This window comes from Pogoniulus pusillus, chromosome 8 (assembly GCF_015220805.1).
Source record: "Pogoniulus pusillus isolate bPogPus1 chromosome 8, bPogPus1.pri, whole genome shotgun sequence".
Classification (NCBI taxonomy): Eukaryota; Metazoa; Chordata; class Aves; order Piciformes; family Lybiidae; genus Pogoniulus; species Pogoniulus pusillus.
In genome coordinates, this window is record NC_087271.1 from 20,412,216 (window position 1) to 20,432,664 (window position 20,449).

At 51.6% G+C, this 20,449-nt stretch overlaps 1 protein-coding gene across 2 annotated transcripts in view; it reads left to right on the forward strand.

Moving 5' to 3' along the window:
• Positions 1-19,668, forward strand: part of LOC135177483 (serine/threonine-protein kinase TNNI3K) — a 108,386-nt gene extending 88,718 nt beyond the window's left edge. For both annotated transcript variants that reach the window (XM_064147509.1, XM_064147510.1), the window contains 4 exons: positions 7,020-7,079; positions 9,940-10,109; positions 18,510-18,589; positions 19,371-19,668. In XM_064147509.1, coding sequence (XP_064003579.1) covers positions 7,020-7,079; positions 9,940-10,109; positions 18,510-18,589; positions 19,371-19,447 — 387 coding nt within the window. In that variant the 3' untranslated portion in view covers positions 19,448-19,668. The remainder of the gene's footprint in view (positions 1-7,019; positions 7,080-9,939; positions 10,110-18,509; positions 18,590-19,370) is intronic.
• Positions 19,669-20,449: the final 781 nt, after the last annotated feature.

The window sequence follows — 20,449 nt, forward strand, 5'->3', positions numbered from 1 at the left end:
GCCAAGTCAGCCTGCAAGTGCATTGAGGCCCCATCCTCTTTAACATCTTCATAGATGATCTGGATGAGGGCATGGAGTCAGTCATCAGCAAGTTTGCAGATGACACTAAGCTGGGGGCAGATGTGACTGGGTTGGAGGGCAGAAGGGCTCTGCAGTGAGACCTTGACCACCTGGACAGATGGGCAGAGTCCAATGGGATGGGGTTCAATAGCTCCAAGTGCAGGGTGCTGCACTTTGGCCACAACAACCCCATGCAGAGATACAGGCTGGGGTCGGAGTGGCTGGAGAGCAGCCAGACAGAGAGGGATCTGGGGGTGCTGATTGATACCCGCCTGAACATGAGCCAGCAGTGTGCCCAGGTGGCCAAGAGAGCCAGTGGCATCCTGGCCTGCATCAGGAATGGTGTGGCCAGCAGGAGCAGGGAGGTCATTCTGCCCCTGTACTCTGCACTGGTTAGACCACACCTTGAGTCCTGTGTTCAGTTCTGGGCCCCCCAGTTTAGGAGGGACATAGAGATGCTTGAGCGTGTCCAGAGAAGGGCGACGAGGCTGGGGAGAGGCCTTGAGCACAGCCCTACGAGGAGAGGCTGAGGGAGCTGGGATTGGTTAGCCTGGAGAAGAGGAGGCTCAGGGGTGACCTTATTGCTGTCTACAACTACCTGAAGGGAGGTTGTAGCCAGGTGGGGTTGGTCTCTGCTCCCAAGCAACCAGCAACAGAACAAGGGGACACAGTCTCAAGTTGTGCCAGGGCAGGTCTAGGCTGGATGTTAGGAGGCAGTTCTTGCCAGAGAGAGTGATTGGCATTGGAATGGGCTGCCCAGGGAGGTGGTGGAGTTGCCATCCCTGGAGGTGTTCAAGAAAAGCCTGGATGAGGCACTTAGTGCCATGGTCTAGATGACTGGCTAGGGCTGGGTGCTAGGTTGGACTGGATGAGCTTGGAGGTCTCTTCCAACTCGGTTGATTCTATGATTCTGTGACCTTCTCCAGATGCTGATGCATTCTAGACAGCCATGTGTGAGCACAGTTTGGTTCACTTACAGTCCAGGCCGCTGAGGCCCCTCCAACCCAATGCATTCTGTGACTGTGTAGACCTCACCAAGCTTCACACTCACAATGAGCTATCACTAAGGCATCTCTGCTCCTCGCAGGGCTGTTGGCAACAGCTGGGCTCCAAGACCGAGTTGGAGCTGTCCCTGCTGATGGTAAGAAGGTTGGCAAGATGACCTCCAAGGGTGCCTTCCAACCCAGTGCATTCCATGAAGATGGGCTGTCAGATTGTGGTATGGTATAGGTGATCCTGCTCTATCAGGGAGGTTTGATTAGATGATCTTTTGAGGTCCTTTCCAGCCCCTGACATTCTGTGATTCTATTTGCTCCTGCAGCCCTTGTCCATGCACAAACTATGTCCATCCTCTCTGAGCTGCAGAGCTCATGAGAGATCTCAGCCTCTAGTGGCTTGGCTGCAGGCAGTGGTGTGGCTGCAGGGAGGCCTTTCAGCTGTGAGATGAGAGTGTTCAAGGGTGGCTTTTGGCAGTTGTACAGCACCAAGGATCAGCAGACAGGAACAAGTGTTCCTGCACTTCAGCAGGAGAGGGAAATGTAGGTGACAAGTGTGAAGTGTTACATGTAGTTTGAGGAGAGAAAACACCACAGCCACCTCAAGAAAAGAAAGGATGTGACAGTGACAGCCACACAGACAGTCTAGGGTGTCACATTTGGACCAGCACTGACTACCCACTGCTGGCTCAGGTGTCCACATCACTGACTGGGCTGTCACACTGAGCTCTGAGCAGGGATCTCTGCCAGGACCCCAGTCCTTTGCCTTCATCCCATAGGGTCATCCCATCTCCTGGAACAGTCCCTGTTGTATGGGGTGCAGAAGATCCTCCAAATACTTCTGGCTTGTGGTAAGCATCCCATAAGGGACATGTAAGGTGTTAGTTGTGCAGGAGCAGCTGGAAAAGAGAAACATGGACATGATGTACAAGTGGCAGAAATATTCTCTGCAGCCCAGCAATGCCTGCAGGAGAGGACTCTGATTCAACAAGGAGCTGGTGCAGTAAGGTGGCTCCTACAGCACCTTTCCCACCTGCTACTGGTTGGCAATGACTGGAAAGTCCATCTGGTGATCCCAATTAACTCAATGCCAACAGCATTAAGGAAGAGGAGGTACACAAGGGTTTTCTGCTGGGAGTGTAAAGTGGTGCTTAGAGAAACACTGCTTCATCTTGGCTTTTGTCATCCTTGGACTCATGGCTTTTAGGGTGGCAGCAGAATTTAAGACCATCTACAGATTTAATGGTGCTTGAGACCATCCATGGTGGAGGGACAATAGCAGCTCTCCCCTAACAAGTCTTTGTATCCCTGCTCTTGTCAAATCTTCCCAACCAGAGTTGATAACTGGCACTTCACTGAGGCCATGTCCCAGCTGTATCTTCTGACTGGGTGGATTTTACACAGCTCTGGGCATCTGCACATCAAAGTCAAGCAGATGTTGGAGTGTGTGGGCCCCTGTGCTGGCTCAGAAGAGTTGGGGCTGTTTTAGTGAGTGACACTCTTCTGACATTCATGCAGCATGAGAATGAAGGGTTTGTTCCTAACTTCTGGGCTTTGACAGTGATGGAAGATAGAAAGCAGCCAGATGAATGTCATCGCTCTGAAGCATTTCCAACCTCACACAGGACTGCAGAGACCCTTAATACACAGGCAACACATCCCAGCAGCTCCTGGGAGCTGTCCAATGCCACTTCTGCATCTGCTGCTGTGGCAGTTTCATGGCTGCTTTTGCATGTGGCTCTAACCTGTCTGAAAGTCAAGAAACATCCCCCAGAGACTGGAAATTTAAGAAAGATGTTGAGGTGCTTGAATGTATCCAGAGAAGGGCACCAAGGCTGAGGAGGGGGCTGGAGCACAACCCTGTGAGGAGAGGCTGAGGGAGCTGGGGGTGTGCAGCCTGGAGAAGATGCTCAGGGCAAACCTCATTGCTCTCCACAGCTACCTGAAGGGAGGCTGTAGCCAGCTGGGGTTGGTCTCTTCTGCCAGGCACCCAGGGACACAACAAAAAGACACAGCCTCAAGCTGTGCCAGGGCAGGCTGGATGTTAAGAAGAAGTTCTTCACAGCAAAAGTGATTGGCATTGGGATGGGCTGCCTGGGGAGGTGGTGGAGTCTCTGTCCCTGGAGGTGTTTGAGAGGAGGCTGCATGAGGCACTTAGTGCCAGGATTTAGTTAATTAGAAGGTGTTAGGTGCTAGGTTGGACTCGATGATCTCAAAGGTCTTTTCCAACCTGATTAATTCTGTGATTCCCTGTGAAATCCTGCATGCTTGGAAAATGTTCCACCAAGGGGGTTAGCTGCTTTAGGAGCCACAGGGCAGGGCAGGCCTTGGAAATTTCGTTTGACTGGTTGCTTTTCTTGGTGCTCTTCTGGCATTTTGAGGTCTGATCAACATGGACATTTCATTTTTGATGAATGGGAGTGGATTTGGGAACCTGTGTGAGTGTTCTGGTGTTACAGGAGGGCTCATTTTGTGTCATAGCTTTGTGCTAGTAAACCACTGTGCAGGTTTGGGAGGTACCCACACACCCCACCCCCAAAGGTTAGGAATTCACCCAGACTAACCTCAGCCAGTTGGAAGTTAAGGAATGAAGCTATATTTATAGCTTTGCACAATTTACAAGCAGATATTTACAAAACAGACATTTGCAGCCATACACCCTTTTAAAGTAATACAGAGACACAAAAACCCTCCTAGCAGCAGAGCTGCCCAGGGAGGCTTTCAAACCCACTCCCTACCTTCCTCCTACTTTCCACCTCCCCCTCCCTTATCTCAAGGTCCCACTTACATGCAGATTGAGCTGGGAAAGGGTGGCAAGAAGTGTTAGAAGAGGATTGATTAGTTCAGGTTATGGAGATTCAGGCAGAGGAGTTAATACAGCAAGCAGGCACCCACAGACTGACCCTATCTTTGTGTGTGTCTTTGTTTTCACATGTCTCAGCAGAATGAAGGGGTGAAATGGCCATCACTGTGGTTTTCTTTTCACAGCCAATGAACTCATTTCCCTCATGAAAGTACTCCAATTTGTCTCAAACCAGCACAACCACATACTCTGAATTTCCTACTGGAAATAGGGTCCTGGATTTGAGTCCCATTTCCAGTTAGCTCAGCTTAGAGAGAGAAGTTATCACGTGCATAAGCCTGTCCTTGTCCAGGATAGCTGAGAGCTTTCTTACCTGCTTTGGTGAGCTGAAGCACATGCTCAAGTGCTCTGCTGAAGGAAGGGGAAGAGGCCTTGGGCAACTTGGTCTAGTAGGCGACGTCTCTGCCCATGGCAGGGAGGTTGGAATTAGATTCTCTACAAGTTTCCTTCCAACCCAAACTGTTCCATGATTGGATGAAAACGTAGCTGATGACTTTGTCTTGTGTTTAATGCATCAGTCATACCTGCTGCCTCCTTCAGTAGCTTTACTGCAGTTCTGCTCCCCTCTCTAGGAAGAACATGATGGTCACAGGCTCACAGGATGTCAGGGGTTGGAAGGGACCCAAAGAGATCATCGAGTCCAACCCCCCCTGCCAGAGCAGGACCATACAATCGAGCTCAGGTTATACAGGAACACATCCAGACAGGCCTCCTTGAAAGGCTCCAGAGAAGGAGATTCCACTGCCTCTCTGGGGAGCCTGTGCTTGTCCTCTGTGACCCTTACAGTAAAGAAGTTCCCCCTCAAGCTCAAGGGGCTTGAGGCAGCAATGGACTGCCAGGATCTTTGCCCCCATACCGGCTATGTGTGTGACACCCTGGGGCACAGCCTGTCTGCAATGCAGGGCTGCTTGATTTCATTGTGGTTTTTTTTTTTTTTTGCTGGTTCTGGAATATGCTTTTGTCCTCAGGGAGGTTTGTTAGGGCTGGGGGGTGTTTGGTTTCTGTGCAACTATGAAGCAGCTGCTAATAATCATCAGCATGGAACTCACACTCTGTTTAAATTTATTAATAAGATGTCATTTTAAAGTGTTGACTTAAGCACTCTGTAATGGATATAGGCACTCTATCTTGTTAGCATTTCCACAGCTCGTTTAGCCCCAAAGAGAGGAAACCATCTTTGCAGCATCCTAATGCACTTTGGTGCTCACCACTCCAGCATCTCTCCAGCCCATTTCAGGGCTGCAGGGCAGAACCACAAGGCAGTTGGTGGCTCAGGAGGGCAGTGGATGGCCTGAATTTTGTACAAGATGGGGGCAAAAGCTTATTAAAATTATGTTTCTTGAAGATGCTTGGCTTTTGTTCTCAGTAACCGGAGTTTAGAATTGCTTCTGGGGCCCTTGGAAGAGACCCAGGAGGGCCGTGGGGCAAGGAAGAGTGAAGGGAAGGCAATGCATGTCCTGAAGCAGCCGATGCACATCCACAGCACTGCTGAAAGCTCCCTACAGAGGTTCACAGCCATTCTTTTCCAGGGTCTTGTCGTGCAAGAACCCTTGTGCAGTGATGCCTCCTGAGGAGACATCTCCAGAGCAGGAACCAAAGTTGTGTTAGTGAGATGCTAGAGCAAGCAAGACATTCAGCAGCTGAAAAGCATCATCATATCCATGTCCATTTTACAGCACCCCACTGCAAATGCATAAACAAAGACATCTGCTTACAAAAGGGGAGTTTTGTTGGGGGAAAATGGTGAATTTTGGGGTCCAGCAAGTGTTCACAGGTCAGAATTTGCAAGAGGTTTGCTTAGTTTAAAACCAAAACAGGCAGAAAATGGAATCTCTTTCTGTGTGGGTTTACTTGATGTCAGAGTGCCTCCAAATTTGCACATCCCCCCCTTTACTTGTCTTTAACTTCACTCAGGCTTCATCCCAGCTGAAAACCAGTTCCCTTGTCTCATGTCACTGGTACTGTTCACCAGGCACTTGAACATCTGTTCTCCAGAAGCTTCTGTCGGTGGCTGTTTCCAAAGGCAAGCTGGTGACTGGCAAATGAGGCAGTGTCTCTTAAGCAGAATTTTTTTTTTCATTAGCTGCCTTAATTTGCAAGCTTTAATTAGAGTGAAAGCATTTGCAATAGTACCTGGGGCTTAGTTCTGCAAAGACAATAAACACTGGGTTGGTTTTAGTAAGTGCGACTCTAATGTCACTGTCAGCTCTTCTGTAGTCTTCCAGAGCAGTGTTGTGGAGGAAGATGGGAATGAGGAGCTTGTCTAGCAGTTAATTAAGGAATTCCCAGCCCTCCCCTGTCAAACATTATGGCATACACCACTTTAGTGAAGGCTGAACTGCTCTGGGAGAGCTCTGCTGTGAGCTGGAACAGGGTATTGATCAGCAGAAACAGGAGGAGGTGCATTTGTCACTGCTCCTGTCCCCGACATGGCTGCTACACAAAGCACACAGAGATGGGGACATGTCCTGGGCAGGTAGTGGGGAGCAGCTGTGGAGATGGTGCACCTGGAGTGGTGTGAATACACCAAGGCAGGGAGCAGGGTGGCCCTAAGGGAACAGGTCAGGAGCTTGTCCACTGCTCTTCACAGCTGTTGCTATGCCAAAGCCTTGCTCATCAGCAAAAAAAAAGGTGCACCTTAAGTTCCAGCAAAGCCAGGATTTTATTGCTAGTGGATTTGGAACCATGGTCTAGTCGATAATAGCTCACATCTAATTGTTCACAGAAGAGAAGAAGAATGCAATTCAAATTGTTAACCATTTCATGGCCCAGTTCTGATCCTGCAGCTCCAAGCTGCGCCCAAGCAGGCTGAAAGCAAAGTCATTAAATGGTTGTGGATGTCCCCTCCCCCGAGGTGTTTAAAGCTAGATTGGATAAGGCCTTAAGCAATCTGGGCTAGTGGAAGGTGTCCCTCCCCATAGCAGGGGATGATCTTCAAGGTCTCTTCCAACCCAAACCACTCTAGGAATCTGTGAAGTTCAGAGGAGAGACAGAGAGTGAGCCGAGTGTGATTCACCACCTATCCATCAGACAGTTCAACTACAGGAGATGTGTTCCCCTTCTCTTTTTAACACAGCTTTGCTCTTTTGTTTTGTTCCCAGGGGAGACCAGAGTTTTCTGAAGTAGTTGCAAAACTAGAAGAATGTCTGTGCAACATCGAGGTAAGGACTTGATTCCCACTGTCTTGAGTGTGCTGCATGCTTGGGAGTTCAAGGGGAGAGCAGCAGCAGCTGAGGGAAGCAGTGGTTGTGGAGCTTCATCCTGTGACCAGCCAAGACACTGATTTTTGAAGGGACATGATGAATAGCGGTCGATCAGGTGCCAGGAGAAGGAGGCTGGGACCAGATGTTGCTGTGAGTGCCAGGAGCTGCTGAGAGAGGTTCACTGAAGAAGATTGTAGCCAGGTGGGGTTGGTCTCCTCTCCCAGGCAACCAGCAACAGAACAAGGGGACAGAGTCTCAAGCTGTGCCAGGGCAGGTTCAAGCTGGATGTTAGGAGTAAGTTCTTCCCAGAGAGAGTGATTGGCACTGGAATGGGCTGCCTGGGGAGGTGGTGGAGTCACCATCCCTGGAGGTGTTCAAGAACAGACTGGGTGGGGCAGTTAGTGCCATGGTCTAGTTGACTGGATAGGGCTGGGTGCTAGGTTGGACTGGATGATCTTGGAGATCTCTACCAACCTGGTTGATTCTGATTCTAAGACAGTGTGAACGGTGCTTTGGAAATGCATTTCACGGTGGTCTTGGGCAGAGGGGTTTATCCCCATTTGTCCCATTCAAAGCTGCTTGATTTAAAAGGAGAACTGGCCAGCTGGCGTGGGGCCTGAAAGAAAGGTGAGAAAAGAGAGCAGAGGAACCTGCAAACTGTTCCAGCTTTGGGCTGTGGCTCTCACACAGCCAGATGTGTACCTTCAGCCCGCTGTCAGACCTGCAATCAGGCAGAAAGATCCAGGGCTGCAGCTCTTGGAACAGTGTTTTCTCTGTGTGGTTGTGTGTGTGTGTGTGTGAAAGAGCTTAAAAGATGAATAAAATGGAATATCCTTTTAAAATGGATCGCTGCTCTTGAGCTTAAGGGTCAGAAAAGACACCCCTAATCCACTGCCCTCGCTGCAGCTGCAGCCAGAGCTGTTTGCTCTGCACGTGGGTGGAAGCTTTTAAGTGTGGAATAGAAGTGAAGCACTGCATCGGGTGGAGCTGGGTCACCTCTGACCTGCCTGCTGAGATACAGGCAGTGGTGATGCAGGAGGAGATCTGGAGCCAGAGCTTGTAGACAGAAAGAGGGAAGAGGAGAGTTGTTTAGCTGGGGAGTCAGACCCAAGTTCCCTGTGCCCAGAGCAGAGCTGTGTCTGGAGGAGCCTGAAGGAACCAGCTCTCTAGTAAAGTTAAGCACTGCAGCTGGTGGAGGATGAAGGTGGAGCATTTGCTCTCTCTACCTCCCTCTCTTTTTTCTCTTTCTCAGCAAACCATTTCTGCTCATTTTCAGTATCCCTGACACCAGCAGTGGCAGAGACCATCTGTGGACCCTGCTGCTGTCAGTGCTGTGTTGTGTGGTCAGTCCATAGGAGCAAATACACACGTGGCTGTGCTACCTCTGTTTGCATTGCCCTATCAGTGTGAATGCCTATCCTGGGACACCTGGACCCTGTGGCCAGGCAGCTCTGCCACTGTGCCATCACAGAGTGGGAGGCCTCAGCAATGGGTGCTACTAATGGAGCAGGGATGCCTCCTAGCCACACAGTGGATGCTCACACACCCAGTAAGGCTTGGCTGAACTGGAGTGGTAAGATGAGGGAATGGGCTTAAGGTGCACAAGAGGAGGTTTAGATTGGACATGAGGAACAATGTCTTCCCTGCAAGAGTGGTCAGGCATTGGAACAGGCTGACAAGGGAGGTGGGGGAGTCACTGACCCTGGAGGTTTCAAGAAACCTGTGGATCTGGTGCTCAGGATAGTTTAGTGGTCATGGTAGCTGGTTATGGTTGGACTTGATGACCTCATAGGTCTTTACCAACCTTCATGATTCTATTATTCTACAATTCTGGGACCACTTAGCATCAGCTTGAGAGGCCTAGGCCAGGAGGAACTGCCGGCTCTGTCTGGCAGGCAGCAGCCAGCCCTCAGCTGAACAGAGCAGGAGGCACCACACTGTGCAGGAGTTAGAATCACAGAATGTCAGAGGCTGGAAGGGCAGGATCTCCTATACCAGATCACACAGGAACACATCCAGGTGGGTTTTGAATGTCTCCAGAGAGGGAGACTCCACAGCCCTGTGCTAGTTTGAGCCTAGCTAGAATGTTTTGGTGAGAAGAATTAGATCACAGGCTGTGAAAGGAGAACAATGGTGATGTCTACTTCCCTCATAGGCTTGCTGAGATGTATATAAATAAAAGCAAAACATAGATAACACACTCAGCACTTCTCTTCTGCTGGGGCACTGGCTGAGCTGCATCTTACTCTCTAACCTCACCCTCCATTTTTGTTTTTGGCTAATCCACTTGGCTCCCTAACCCTCTGGCTGAACCTCCATTCTTCCTTGGGACTGGGGTAAGGTTTAGAGGGGTGGGGGGGAAGGTGAAGGGGTGGTTGAGAGCCCCTCCTGGGGACTCAGGTTTCTGGGAGGGGAGTTGTGTTTCTGTGTTACTTTTTACCTTGTATATTGTGCTAGCTGTAAATAAATAGCTTCATTCATATGTCCAGAGCCAGCTGAGTCTAGTCTGGGTGATTTCTAAAGTGGGGGGGGGCAGGGAACACCCAAACCATCACAAACCCCCCTGGGCAGCCTGTTCCAGTGCTCTGTTACCCTCACAGGGAAAAAAATCCTCCTCATGTTTAAATGAAACTTCCTGTGGCTCAGCTTCCACCCAGTGCCCCTTGTCCTGTCATTGGGCATCACCCAGCAGAGCCTGGCTCCAGCCTCCTGCCACTCACCTTTACATCTTTGTAAACAACTGGGACAAAAGTGCTGAGGAGCTGAGGGAAGGCTCCGAACAGATAACCATGGTGCTTGCTTTGGTTCCCATATGCAGCTGATGTCTCCAGCCTCCAGCAACAGCAGCGGGTCACTGTCCCCCTCCTCATCCTCGGACTGCCTGGCAGCACGCGGGGGCCCTGGCCGCAGCCACGTGGCAGCCCTGCGGAGCCGCTTCGAGCTGGAGTATGCCCTGAACACGCGTGCCCATGGCGGCTGGGCACACAGGTACGTCCCACCAGGGCGGGCAGGGGGCACCTTCCCCTGATGGGCACAGGAACCATCACAGGATCACAGGCTCACGGGATGTCAGGGGTTGGGAAGGACCCAAAGAGGTCATCATGTCCAACCTCCCTGCCACAGCAGGACCATACAATTGAGCTGAGGTCACACAGGAACACATCCAGACAGGCCTTCAAAGGCTCTGGAGAAAGAGACTCCACAACCACTCTGGGGAGCCTGTGCCAGTGCTCTGTGCAAGAAGTTCCTCCTTGTGTTGAGGTTGAACATCCTGTGCAGCAGCTTCAATCCATTACTCCTTGGCCTATCCCAGGCAGCAAGTGAGCAGAGCCTGCCCCCCTCCTCCTGACCCCTAGCCCTCAGATATTGATAAACATTGATTAAATCTCCTCTCAGTCTTCTCCAGACTAAACAGCCCCAGGTCCCTCAGCCTCTTCTCATCAGGCAGTGCTCCAGTCCCCTCATCATCCTGTCCTGCTGGACAGGGTCCAGCAGATCCCTGTTCCTGTCGCTCTTAATCTGGGGAACCCAAAATGAATGCAATACTCAAGATGCATTATGAAGTGCACTGCCTCCTAGAGAGGATCTGGACACGGTAGGAGGAGTGAGGTATTTGACCCACACTTGCTGTTGAGATTTATCAAAGCTGCATGAGGTTTAGTTTGGGTATTAGCCACAATTTCTTTCCTGCAAGTGGTCAGGCACTGGAGCAGGCTGCCCAGGGAGATGGTGGTGCCAACATCCCTGGAGGTGTTCAAAAAAGACTGCAGACATGGCACTTCAGGATGTAGTTTAGTGGTCATGGTAGCTGGGTTACGGTTAGGCTCAATGCTGTTGGAGGGCTTTTCCAACCTTAATGAGCGTGGTGAGAGCCTGGAAGGGGTTGACCAAGGAGGTGGTGGAAGCCTCATTCCTGGAGGTATCACAGTATCACAGTATCATCAAGGTTGTAAGAGACCTCACAGATCATCAAGTCCAACCCTTTACCACAGAGCTCAAGGCTAGACCATGGCACCAAGTGCCATGTCCAACCTTGCCTTGAACAGCTCCAGGGACAGCGACTCCACCACCTCCCCGGGCAGCCCATTCCAGTGTCCAGTGACTCTCTCAGTGAAGAACTTTCTCCTCACCTCCAGCCTAAATCTCCCCTGGTGCAGCCTGAGGCTGTGTCCTCTCGTTCTGGTGCTGGCCACCTGAGAGAAGAGAGCAACCTCCTCCTGGCCACAACCTCCCCTCAGGTAGTTGTAGACAGCAATAAGGTCACCCCTGAGCCTCCTCTTCTCCAGGCTAAACAATCCCAGCTCCCTCAGCCTCTCCTCGTAGGGCTGTGCTCAAGGCCTCTCACCAGCCTCGTCGCCCTTCTCTGGACACGCTCAAGCATCTCAATGGCCCTCCTAAACTGGGGGGCCCAGAACTGAACACAGGACTCAAGGTGTGGTCTAAGCAGTGCAGAGTACAGGGGCAGAATGACCTCCCTGCTCCTGCTGACCACACCATTCCTGATGCAGGCCAGGATGCCACTGGCTCTCTTGGCCACCTGGGCACACTGCTGGCTCATGTTCAGGTGGGTATCAATCAGCACCCCCAGATCCCTCTCTGTCTGGCTGCTCTCCAGCCACTCCGACCCCAGCCTGTATCTCTGCATGGGGTTGTTGTGGCCAAAGTGCAGCACCCTGCACTTGGAGCTATTGAACCCCATCCCATTGGACTCTGCCCATCTGTCCAGGTGGTCAAGGTCTCACTGCAGAGCCCTTCTGCCCTCCAACCCAGTCACATCTGCCCCCAGCTTGGTGTCATCTGCAGACTTTCTGATGACTGACTCGTGTTTAAGGTGTTTAAGGTGTTTAAGGCCAGGCTGGATGACACTCTGGACAGCCTGATCTAGTGTGAGGTGTCCCTGCCCAAGGCAGAGGGGTTGGAACTGGATGATCCTTGTGGTCCCTTCCAACTCTGACTGATTCTATGATTCTAAAACTAAGTGATCACCTCCCTGAAATGGGGGTGTCCTGCAGCAGGGTTGTGCCTGAGGAGGGGACCTGGCTGCGTGGGAAGCCAGCCATAGAGACACACTTCAGAGGTGATGCGCTGCTGGGGCAGCCAGGGAAAGGATTCCTGCAGCCTTGCCTTCTCCTGTAACTGCAGCACAGGGTGTTTGGGTTCTCTGGACATGGTGTGAGCTGTCCTGCTGCCTAGAGCACAGCTAAGTCTTTGCAATTCTCACTGTGAGGAACACGAAACTTGTAGAAAATTACGTCCAGCTTGGTATGGGTGCCAGGTGCACAGCCCTGCTGTGTCACATGGAACACAAGGCCAGTGACTGCCCTTCCAAAGGGATGGAGATGGCCAGCAGATGGCTGTGCCCTCACTGCCTGCCCACAGCTCTGGGAGTGATGGTGTTTGTATCACCATATGAAACATCACACCAAAGAGAAGCTAAAGGACATGTGTCACCAGTGAGCAGCTGACAAACCCAGGCTAGACCAGGGGCAGCATTTTGGTACCACATGATGTGGCTGGAGGCATCACCTGGCACAGAGCCACCAGCCTCTTTCACAGCAAGGGCACCACTCACATCTCAGAGTACCAGCCACAAAGTCACCTCTGTAAAGCAAAGCCATTGCCAGAACCCTTCTGAGCTGACAGTTTGCTGTACTGGTGGCAGCCCAACCACAGCCAGTGTTGTGCTGAAAGTGGCATCAGAGAGATGAGGACAAGAGTCACCCCTCAGCAGCAGCCCAGCCCTGCAGACAGGTGCCAATTCTGACTGGGATCACCAGCACAGCTTGCCACCTCTGCCAGAGGAGAAGGCAACTGCATCCTTCTGATGAGGAGGTTAGGGCAGGCCTGGGGACAGCCAGCTGAAACCCCAAGAAATGGGCAGGTTTGGGTAAGAAGATCACACTGAAATGCCATCAGGATTGCTGTGTATGAGGACATTTCGTTCCTGTTACAGTCTCGTGGACGTCCTCAAGCACAGAGCTCACAGCTTGTGAGCACACAGCTTGTGGCTGACACCTCTCTGAAGGCTATTTCCTGGCATGCCCTCATTTCTGTCAGACTGTTGGTGGATGTGAAGGGTTAGGAACCTTGCCCCCATACTAGTGACATTTACCAGACTAGATCAGATGGCTTGGAAGTAAGAGGAAGCTCTCTTTACAGCAAAGCAAAATTTACAAGCATATATACACAATATATTTACAAGTATTTACAGTTCTATACAAATTAGAAAGCCCATGAATCAGTATGGGTTGGGGAGTAAGCTGCTGGAGAGCAGTGAAGGGGAGAAGGACTTGGGAGTCCTGGTGGATGGAAGGATGGCCATGAGCCAGCAGTGTGCTCTGGTGGCCAGGAGGGCCAATGCCATTCTGGAGTATATTAGAAGGGCTGTGGGTCGAGGGAGGTTCCCCTGCCTCTCTACTCTGCCCTGGTGAGGCCACATCTGGAGTATTGTGTCCAGTTCTGGGCCCCCTAGCTCAGGAGAGGGAACTACTTGAGAGAGTCCAGCACAGAGCCACAAAGATGATTCAGGAAGTTGAACATCTTCCTTATGAGGAGAGGCTGAGGCAGCTGAGACTGTGCTGCTTGGAGAGGAGACTGAGGGGAGACCTCATTCATCTTTATAAAGATGTGCAGGGTGAGTGGCAGGAGGCTGGAGCCAGGCTCTGCTGGGTGATGCTCAGTGACAGGACAAGGGGCAATGGCTGGAAGGTGAGCCACAGGAGGTTCCATGCAAACCTGAGGAAGACTTTTTCCCTGTGAGGGTGACACAGCTCTGGAACAGACTGCCATGGGGGGCTGTAGAGTCTCCCTCTCTGGAGATATTGAAAACCTGTCTGGATATGTTCCTGTGTGATCTGGTATAGGAGACTCTGCTCTGGCTGGGGGGTTGGACTGGATGAGCTTTCAAGGTCCCTTCCAGCCCCTGACATCCTGTCATTCTGTGGTTCTATGTTTCTAGAAATAATACAGAAATCCAAACTCCCTCCTGGAGAAAGGAAAGTGCCAGAAGGGGCTCAGAGCTATGCCCTCCTTCTCCCTCCACTTTCCCAGACAGACAAACAAACCCAACCAGAACAGCTTATGTTATTATTTGTTAGTGGAGAGATTAGAGGGGAGTGAAGAGGAAGCAAATAGAAGCAACATCACAGAATGGAGTGGTACAAACTGCTGACACTTTGGCTTTTTATCCCTCTCAGCAAACCAGTAAATGATACAGAGTTCATCATTTTCTTTTCACACCAGATGATATAATTTCTTTCATTAAAATATTCCAATTAGCCTCAAACCAGCACAGTGGAGTTTATTGGATGAGAGGAACTTTTATGGGCAGGTGGAACACCCAGTGCCCTGCCCACAGAGCCTCTGATGAAGGTAGAAGATGGGGAGAGATGATAATGACCCAGGAAGCAGCTCTGGGAGGGAAGTGAAGTAACTGAACAAGTTTTCTGATGTTCTGTTTCTCACTCTGGGGCTTCATTTTGGTTTTTTCTCAACTAGATCTGAAATTGTGCCATGATTCAGTGAATGAAGTGGACTGTGGCAGTGGAAGGTGGTGTGATAGCACCAGCACAGATTGCTGCTGTCACCTGCTCAGGCACAGATCCCAGGCTGCTGCCAGGGAGAGCAGAGATGAAGGTGTCTGTGCTGAGAAGGGCAGGAACAGACAAACAGACATCCATCATGCTCTCCCAGCAGGTGCAGAGGCAGGAGACTCAAATGCCAAGTCCCTTTTGCTTAAGGCAAAGGAAAAGGATCTCAGAGCCACAGAAAGCTGCAGGAGCTGACGTTGCAGACCTGATCCTGCTGCAGTGCATCCTAAAACACTGTTTTCTTGTTCTATTAATGGCCACGAAGGACAAGAGCACATCATCAGATGATGTGTTCCCACATGTGTGGTCTCTGTATCACTGTGCCGTTGGGTGAGCACCCGAGGCAGTGCCCCCACTCCTCGGGACAAGCGGCTCTGAGGGCACGTTCAGCAGCTTCCTGCCCCACAGGGAGGGGGGTGATGAGAAGATGAGATGCGAAATGTGCCTTCAAAGCCTGTAAAGAAGCGCTGGGCTTGGTCTAAACGCGACCCTTTAGCACCGCTTAGCAGCCAGAAACAGCAACAGCAGAGCCCTGGTGAGACGTCCCAGTTAGCTGGGATGGGGAGCAGACACAGCAGCTGAACTGGGACAGAGGAGCAGAGCTCCTTGCCTTCTCAGAGCTACCTGAGGCAAACACCTGCAGGAGACGCTGCCATCCTGTGCAGGAAAGCACAGCCCAGACCCAAACCTTCACCTGGAAGATGGGCATTTGCTAAACTGCTTTGTCCTGTGCTGCTAGAGCAGGACTTGCAGTGACAGTGGCTCCCCAGTTTAAGAGGAACAGGGCTGCCCCAGCAGCACATCAATCTGAAGTGTGTTTCTATGGCTGGCTCCCCACGCAGCCAGATCCCCTCCTCAGGCATAACCCTGCTGCAGGACAAGCCCATAATGCATCTTGAGTACTGCATTCATTTTGGGCTCCCCAGTTTAAGAGGGACAGGAACAGGGATCTTCTGGATAGGGTGCAGCACAGGGCTGTGAGGATGATTGGGAGACTGGAGCACTGCCTGATGAGGAGAGGCTGAGGGACCTGGGGCTGTTTAGTCTGGAGAAGAGAAGGCTGAGAGGGGATTTAATCAATGTTTATCAATACCTGAGGGCTGGGGATCAGGAGAGGGGGACAGGCTCTGCTCACTTGCTCCTTGGGATAGGACAAGGAGCAATGGATGGAAGCTGCTGCACAGGAGGTTCCAGCTCAACACAAGGGGGAACTTCTTTGACTGTAAGGGTGACAGAGCACTGGCACAGGCTGCCCAGAGAGGTTGTGGAGTCTCCTTCTCTGGAGCCTTTGAAGGCCTGTCTGGATGTGTTCCTGTGTGATCTGAGCTCGACTGTATGCTCCTGCTGTGGCAGGGGAGTTGGACTTGATGATCTCTCTGGGTCCTTTCCAACCCCTGACATCCTGTGAGCCTGTGACATTGAGGTCAGGATAAAGGCAACACCAGCCAGACCTTTGTTTGCCATGCAGAGACAGGTTTTGCTTGCTTGAAAGAAGTGAAAATGTGACACATCCAGACTGTGGCAGACATGAAAGGGAGAGAAAGGGCACTCTGGGAGCCAGTGCAGCACTGTGGCTCACCAGCTGCTAGCATGGACTGCTCTGTGCCATGGTGCTCATTTAAAATTGGAGGCCCCTGTCAAGCACTCTGCCACACAATCCCTCAGTGTTCAAACCACCCAGAGCTACCACATGCCACAAAGAGGGGACAGCTTCCAGAGACTCAGTATCTGTGACCATACAGCACACCCAGATGATTAATCACAGAATGATTATGCTTAGAAAAGACCTCTATGATCATCAAGTCAAATGTTCTGCCCAACATCTCCATTACCACTAGACCATGTCCCAAAATATTTGTTCTTTGAACGCCTCCAGGGATAGGGACTCCACCACCTCCCTGGACAGCTTGTTCCAATGCCTGATCACTCTTGCAGGACAGAAATTTTTCCTCATGTCCAACCTAAACCTCCCCTGATGCAGCTTAAGGTCAATGCCTCTTGTCCTGTCATCAGTTACTCGGGAGAAGAGACCAAGAGTGGCCTCGCTCCACAGCATCACAGAATTAACCAAGTTGGAAAAGATCTCTAGGATCTGAGTCCAACCTATCACCTAACCCTTCTAATTAACTAATCCCTGTCTCATTCGGCCTCCTCTTAAGCATGTCCAGGGATGGGGACTCCACCACCTCCCTAGGCAGCCTATTCCAATGCCAATCTCTCTTGCTGTGAAGAACTTCTTCACAACATCCAGCCTCAACCTGCCCTGCACAGCTTGAGGCTGTGTTCTCTTGTTCTGTCCTTGGGTGCCTGACAGAAGAGACCAACCCCACTTGTCTGTGACCTCCTTTCAGGTAGTTGTAGAGAGCAATGAGGTCTGCCTGAGCCTCCTTCTCTGCAGGCTGCACACCCTCAGCTCCCTCAGCCCCTCCCCAGCCTTGGTGCCCTTCTCTGGATATATTCAAGCACTTTAACATCTTTCTTAAATTTGCAGTCTCTGGGGGATGTGACAAATCCCTGCCTGGCTACAACCTCCTTTCAGGTAGCTGTAGAGAGCCAGAAGGTTGTCTCTCAGCTGCTGCTTCTCCAGGCTAAACCACTCCAGCTCCCTCAGCCTCTTCCCATAAGCCCTGCCCTCCAGACCCCTCACCAGCTTTGTTGCCCCTCTCTGTAGCCCCTCTCTGTACCTGCTCCCGATGACAGCTGTTTCATTTTCAGGAAGGGGGCATGATGGGGTGTTCCCACCTGCTCTGCTTCTTGGGATGCCTCCTGTTTCCAGCACCTCTGATGAATCTGTGTCTTATGAAACATGCAGCTCCTCACCACAGCTCAGACAACTCATCTGGTGACATCTCCACATGCTACACATAGTGTCACACAGATGTGGCACCAAAGTGTTTTGGGCTTTGCCCTGTCATCTCAGTGCCTGTTTGGTGGCTTGCCCTTGGCACAGTGGGATGCAGAAGGCTCCCAATGAGTTGGCTGCAATAGCAGTGCACTTTAACTGTCCATCTGACAGGCCAGCTGAACATGTCAATTCACCACGGAGAGAAGCTCTCACTGATGCTTTTCCAGTTCTTTACACCTTCAGCATTTCCCACAGAGTGAGTACACTGCAATGCAAGAGAGATGTGGAGGTGCTGGAGCAGGTCCAGAGACGGCAGCAAAGCTCCCTTCCAGGGAAAGGCCTGGAGAATAAATCTTAGGAGGAGCAACTGAGGGAGTTTGGGATGGTTAGTGTGAGGAAGAGGAGGATGACGGGAGTTGCTGTCTACAGCCACCTGAAAAGACATTGTAGAGAGGCTGCTGCTGGGCTCTTCTCACAGATAACTGGACACAGAACAAGGGGGGATGGCCTCATGCAGGCCTGGGCAGGTTTAGATTGGACATTAGGAAAAAGTTTTTCATGCAGAGAGTGGTCAGGGAGTGCAATGAGCTGCCCAGGGAGGTGGTGGAGTCACCCAGCCTGGATGTGTTTAAGGCTGTTTTGGATGTGGTGCTCAGGGCTATGGTTTAAGGTGACTCTTGTAGAGTAGGGTTCTAGGTTGGACTTGGTGACCCTGAGGGGCTTTGCCAACCTCCACGTTTCTGTGATTCTGTGAGGATCTACAAGAGTCTTTTCTGTTAAGCAGCTCCCAGCCAACCCAAGTCAGAAGCATCTGGGGGTGTCCTTTTGTTGTATCTTTGCAGGGCATGATTGCCTTTACCTTCCAATTGCAGCAACAGTCCTTCTGGTCTGGAGATGTACCTTATCCTAAATACACAAACTGGTATGAACTGACACCTCCTGCTTCATTTGCAGTGCTGGACACCACCCTTCTCAGGGTCTGACTTTGGATGACATGAGAAGAAACTTCCAGTGCCCACCAGTTGACCAAAACGGTGAGTTAATGCAGAGTACTGCTCTGACCACCTTGGTGTGGCTACCCAGGGGCAGCTGCAGTCTCCTGAGCTACCAAAAAGTCTCAGGAAAAACTCACCTGTCACAAAAATGGATTTTGGTGTAGAGGATCCTGGGCCCTGCCTTCTCGCCCTTCTCCCACTCCACCTAATGCCCCAGACAGTTTTCATCTTCCAGTGCCTGTGCTCTCCTGTTTCCATCTGGCTGTCTCTGTGCAATGCCAGGCTAGCAAGAGCTTTGTGCTGGCTCCATTGGGTTCGTCACCTTAGCACAGTGACCAGTGACACCTGCAAGGGTGAGGACAAGCCAGTGCCTTTAGCACCACTGGAGCAGCTCCCTGACAGCACAGCAGCTGCTGCTTTCTGATGTGCAGCCTCAAGAATGTAGCTGTTTTAAGGACACTTCCCAGAATGCTGAGTTTGAGCCCTTCAAGGCTCCAGTCGCAAGGGCAGAGGTTGTTGGTTCCTTTCCATGGCAAAGCCCCACAGTGTTGTTTACACTTCGATGTCAGTCACCAAAGCTTCTTTGTGCCCCAGTACCATGGGTTCCTTGGGTGATGTTGACTTCCCATTGCCACTTCCCCTTTCCGCTTCTCCTCAGCAGGTGGCATCAGAGGGAGGCCTGCAGCCAGCACAGGGCATCAGTAGGCTCTGAGCCTGTGCAGCCCAAACTGGTTTTGTCGACATCATCACTGTGGGGAAACTGGGAGGCAGCATTGCTGCTGTGCTGAGCTGCACCTGAACTTCTCTCTGCCTCTTGCAGGCTACGTGTCAGATCCCATGGGCACCATGAGGTTCCACTCCTGCAGCAGCAGCGGCACCTATGAAGGAAGCAGCTGAGGGCAGGAACTGTCCAGCTCCAGACACTCGGCGTCGAGCAGCAGCACCACTCCTCACCGTGTCAGCCTGACCCTCAGCTACAAACTGAACAGTTTGACTTGGTGGTGCTGGCAAATGTCGTTGTCCTGAGCGCTGCTCTGGTGTCCCTCTCTGCTGGCCCCCTCGAGGGTGTCAGGTTTTGGTGGTGTGCATCCATTCTTCAACAAAGTCAGTGCCCACAAGGAATGCTGTGCTTTCATCTTCACCTTTAGGAACGTGGCAAGATGAAAGGAAAAATGCATCTGTGGTAGGTTCAGAGAGGGTTTTTTGTCCTAAGGAGCTTAAGCTTCCCTTCAGACTTTTCTTTACCAAAAGCAACCTGGGAGCTGCAAACGCGACTTGAAACCAGGTGGAAACCCTGCTAAATAGGACAGTCCTAATGCAGAGCAGACTGCCACTTCTGACCCAGGGCAAAGCTGCTTCTCAAGGCAAAACATGTCTAGTATAGAAAGCTCTTCCCAACACCAACTGCCTGCAGATAGTGTTGCTAGTAATTACAATGACTGGCTGTGGTGCTGGGACCGCAGCAGCAGGAGCTGCTGGCTCAGCAGGCTGGGCAGGGGCTACAGGAGCAGCTGCCATCTGTGGTACAACTGGAACAGAAGCTGCAGCTGGTGCTGGCTGTGGAGCTGCAGGTGGAGGAGCTGGAACTGCAGGAGTCGCTGGGCAGCCGCAGCACCATCCGCTGGTGCTGCACCAGGTCCAGTGGGTTGTGCGGGAACAGGTGGCCGCACTGCAGCACCAGCTGGCTGTGCTGCACCTGCTGGCGTAGCACCTGCCCCACTCAGAGGTGACTGTCCAGCAACTCACAAGGCATATCTCGGCCTCGCAACCTGATCAGCAGCATCTGCTGGTTGGGCAGGAAGCTGGAGGGGCCTGTGCACTCCGTGGCTGATGTAGGGGATGCCGAGCACCTGTCCCCACATTGACGCTGGCACGCTCATCCTCCTCTGGACTCAGTTC